At 34.7% G+C, this 4109-nt stretch overlaps 1 protein-coding gene across 1 annotated transcript; it reads left to right on the top strand.

Moving 5' to 3' along the window:
• The first annotated feature begins 838 nt into the window (after positions 1-838).
• Positions 839-3165, top strand: LOC112325476 (uncharacterized protein At5g01610). Its single transcript, XM_024592072.2, has 2 exons — positions 839-1436; positions 2761-3165. The coding sequence occupies exon 1, from the start codon at positions 979-981 to the stop codon at positions 1429-1431; it is 453 nt and encodes a 150-aa protein (XP_024447840.1). The 5' UTR covers positions 839-978; the 3' UTR covers positions 1432-1436; positions 2761-3165.
• The last annotated feature ends 944 nt before the right edge of the window (positions 3166-4109 follow it).

The raw sequence follows: 4109 nt of genomic DNA, 5'->3' as shown, positions 1-4109 counted from the left end.
GACATATAAAGACTTAGAACTTATGAGCTTTATTTTTATTTTGTTAGCTACAACCTAAAGCTTGTTTGGGCTTGATGAGTACTTTGTTTTCAGCTAGGATTCAAGGCTTGTTTGGATCAGGGCTTGGAATTTCTAGTAAAGGTTTCGGGTCAAATTTTTAATGTGGATCAATTCAGCCCCCAAGTCCATTATAGTTAATTTTTCAGAACTATTTAAACACATGTAAGCCTAAATTTCGGCAACCATTATTGAATAACACTTTTAAATTTTTTATTTTTAACATGTGAAAGAGATTATTGTATTCTTTGGTTCTTAAACAAACTGAATCTGACTTATTGAAGATTAACTAGTTTCGTGGCGTCATTCGACTTCATTCCAATAATGCTAGTGTCTTAAGACATATTTTCATTGTGTCACACTTGTATCAGACCTCTTTCGGCTTTCAAAATCAGATCTCAATCTTGATTGTGGGTTGTATAACAACGTAATCTAAAGGTTTACATCACCTAATCTTTGTTATTAAAGTTTGTTCAAAATTTTATAAAATTTCATTTATCAAAGCTTTTGATCAAGTTTGTTATAGCAAAAAAAAAAAAAACTTGAAGTTGAGAGTTGGCACATCTTTAACAATAATGAAGCTTTATTGTAGCTTGGCCATGTTTTTCAAAAAGAAAATATTTTTTTATTTATTTTTTAAATTATTTTAACATGATAATATTTTATCATAAAAAGTAAATTTAAAAATATTTTAAAATAAAAAATATTTTAAAATCAAATATTACTATAATACCAAAACACCACCAAAAAGTGACGCGTTGTTACCGGTTTACGTGGTCTAATATCATCCATGACGACATCCTTTTCGTTTATCTTCTTCCTCTTAACCAACAATCCAACAGGAAAAGAAAAGAAAATCTCTGATCTAGCACCCAAAACCTTCAAAATATAAAATCAATCCAAAAAGATTAAAAAATCATAATGACCAAGCTTTTCTTTCTCATCTCTCTCATCCTCCTACCAATCACCTTTACCTCTCAATCAGAAAAACAGAAACCCCCAACTGCCGCCCACACCGAGCTCACAAACTACGGCTTCCCAATCGGGCTCCTCCCTTCCTCCGTAAAAAACTACACTTTCAACCAGACTTCTGGCGAATTCTCCGTCGATCTTGGTAGCGCGTGTAAGATCACGCTCCCTCCTGACAATTACTTAGCCACGTACTCCAAAAGGGTTAGTGGGAAGATTGTTGAGGGTCGGATCGCGGAACTGGATGGGATCCGGGTTCGGGCTTTTTTTAAATGGTGGTCGATAACGGGGATTAGTTCTAGTGGAGACAATTTGGTTTTTGAAGTTGGGATGATTACTGCTAAATATCCTTCCAAGAATTTTGATGAGAGTCCTCAGTGTGAGGGCAAACACTCTTCTTCTTAAAAAAGGTTTTCCCTTTACATTGTTTTTCATGTATTTTTTTTTTAGTTTAATCGATATTCCTTTAATCACTTCTGCCTGGATTAAATTATAATTTAATATTTGTAATCGGGTATATTAATTTCCTGTCGAGGAAAATTGAAAAGAAACTATAAATTATGGGATTAGTCATATTCTATATTATGTACATGATTAAATATTTTAAGTTCAAGCAAATGAGTTCTGCAATTATTCGTTCAAGTTGTAGCTGACATATTAAAAGGTAGATTAAATTTATTCAGGTAAATTAGCTTGAATTTTTGGCTAGGCCTTCTTTTCTTTTTCTGGAGAATGCTGCTAGGCCGTTTATTGAAGGGTTTGTTGAATTTTGATGAAGTTTTAAAAAATGTATGTTTGGACTTCTGAACTCAATCTTGAATTATTGATCTATCATATCCAAAGTCTCGTTTGTTCTATGCAGAATTCGGTTAACAAACCTTGTCTTTTTTAAGTCCATTTGAGCTGAAAGCTAAACAAGGATAAATTATGTACTGAAGCCGGTCTTGGGTGTCAATTTTTCCTGCTTTGTGAACATCACTACAACAACATGCACCTTTAAGACAAATACCAATGTTCTTCCATCATATTTTTTTTTGATAAATGAGAGGGAGTATTGTTAATAAAAGAAAGTCAGTCATATAGATTATGACTAACTAAGATTAAGTACAAGGCTTGAAGCTAAAAATCAGACCATAGTAACATGTGCTTCTTAGCAGGCTTGGTCCACAATTTAATACCTTATGATCCTTTAGTCAAAGCATACATTGTATATGTGAAACTCTCTTGTATGACTTGAATCCAAACTGAAATTCTATACAACCGAATTGAGAAGGAGATGGTCAATTCGGTTGTACGCCATTGAACAATAGATTATTTTTTGCCAGTCCACAAGGTTGCAGAGAAAACTAACCTCCCTGAGTTGTAGCTTAGCCATTGACGGTACAAATCTTTAAGAGATTCTGGTTGAAACTCCGTACCGTTGAATTACTCTAGACCGAAAAATACCAGGAGCAATGACAGTGGAGGAGAAGGTGTAATGTTGATTCAGTAAATCTACTGTAGAAAGGACATCTTGTTGCACCCATACTGGTGAGATTTCTTCGGTCTAGAAATCCCCTTTCACCAAGTTGGGAGCCATGCTTGTCCATATATTAGTTTTCTAGTTACTGTCACTTGGGAATAGAATGCTATCAAATATCAATTATTCGCCTTGCATGATTTGTGTTCAGATATTCTTGTGTTGTGGCAGAGTTGCAGAAAACAGTGAACTGATGTGTTGTTTTTGTTGGGCAGATTCTTAGGTGTTTCCTTTTCCTTCTCTCAAGGGTGGGTTGCGCATTGCCAATTGAAGTGCTTCCTTTTTCTCCTTCGCACGGTTCCATTTAACACGTTATGTGGTATTTTTACTTTATGGGCTGGAGGCACTCAGCAAATCCCATAAATTATGAGGCACTTGTATTCTAGAGTCTAGACTACAAGGATTGAAACCGTTTATGTTGATTCAATGTTTGTATCTGTTTATATGCCCACGGATTTGAATGCTAAGCTCCTATTTGCAGTCAATTCTCAAGACTGTAGTCTGTCATATAGAAACTCTCTTTTGAAATTACTATTTTCTGTATCTACTATGTAGTTGAAATTCTGATTTGTACCTTTGCTCTCATGCTCACATCTTGAAATGTTATTTCGTTTCACCTACTTGATAGGAATACCTGGTGACATTGTGACCATGATTGAGTAATGGGGAGGAAAGTTTGAAGAATGAAGGAGTTAAATATTAAAATTTTAAAAGGAAAAACCCTTGTATATTAAGGTTGTCTCTACCATTAAATCAAGCAAATGTAACCCTAGTTGAGTAATAAAAACCTCAAGTAAATATGTGAACTTTAATTTAATGATCAAGTTGATAACTTTAAATGTTTTATTTTTTTTCAATTGCAATATGTATTGTGTTATTTCATAAATTTTTTTTTTTCTATTTGGCCAATATTTTTTTTTTCAAATGATGTTCCTAAATGAAAATACCCTTTCAAATGGCGATGTTGGTGAGTCCGATCAAAAGATATTAGAGCCTCTGTGGTTGTGTTCGGACTTCCATTTAAGTATTAGTGTGATTATGAAAGATTGATGGTGATTATGAAAGTTTAATGGAGGAAAAGAGTGTTTTTTTTTTTAGTTTAACGTAGGTGTCCAGATCAGTTTGCGCGCACCTCGACTAATCTCACGGGTCTTGAAGTTAACGATCATGTAAGCCTCTAGTATCCATCATATAAGTAACCACAAGATTCGAATCTAAATTCATATCTACAACCATAGAGAAAACAGGAGAAAAAGAGTTGTTGAAGTTCATGCATGATCCCTGCAGATGACCATTGCGGGAAAAAATTGATTGGTAGTCCAAGATGGGGGTACAGAGCCATTATTGCTAGACCATCCCTAAGCTAACGACTGATAAATGATAGGCTCTCCTCTGGTCCGGATGAATATCAAGCTCTACGTACCGATGTCTCATTTGGAAATTGGAACTAATATATACTGGTTGAATTGAGTTCCTTTGTGATGGCTCCCTTCCTACACGTGAGCTTATAAATTAAGAACATCAATGAGCGTCATTGAAGAGCATTACAACTCATGGCAGCTGG

Source organism: Populus trichocarpa, chromosome 6 (genome assembly GCF_000002775.5).
Source record: "Populus trichocarpa isolate Nisqually-1 chromosome 6, P.trichocarpa_v4.1, whole genome shotgun sequence".
Taxonomy (NCBI): domain Eukaryota; kingdom Viridiplantae; phylum Streptophyta; class Magnoliopsida; order Malpighiales; family Salicaceae; genus Populus; species Populus trichocarpa.
This window is presented reverse-complemented; position numbering and strand designations above follow the sequence as displayed.

Bases quoted from the DNA above. Each gene is read 5' to 3' on its own strand.
- LOC112325476 (XM_024592072.2), top strand. From the start codon at position 979: ATGACCAAGCTTTTCTTTCTCATCTCTCTCATCCTCCTACCAATCACC.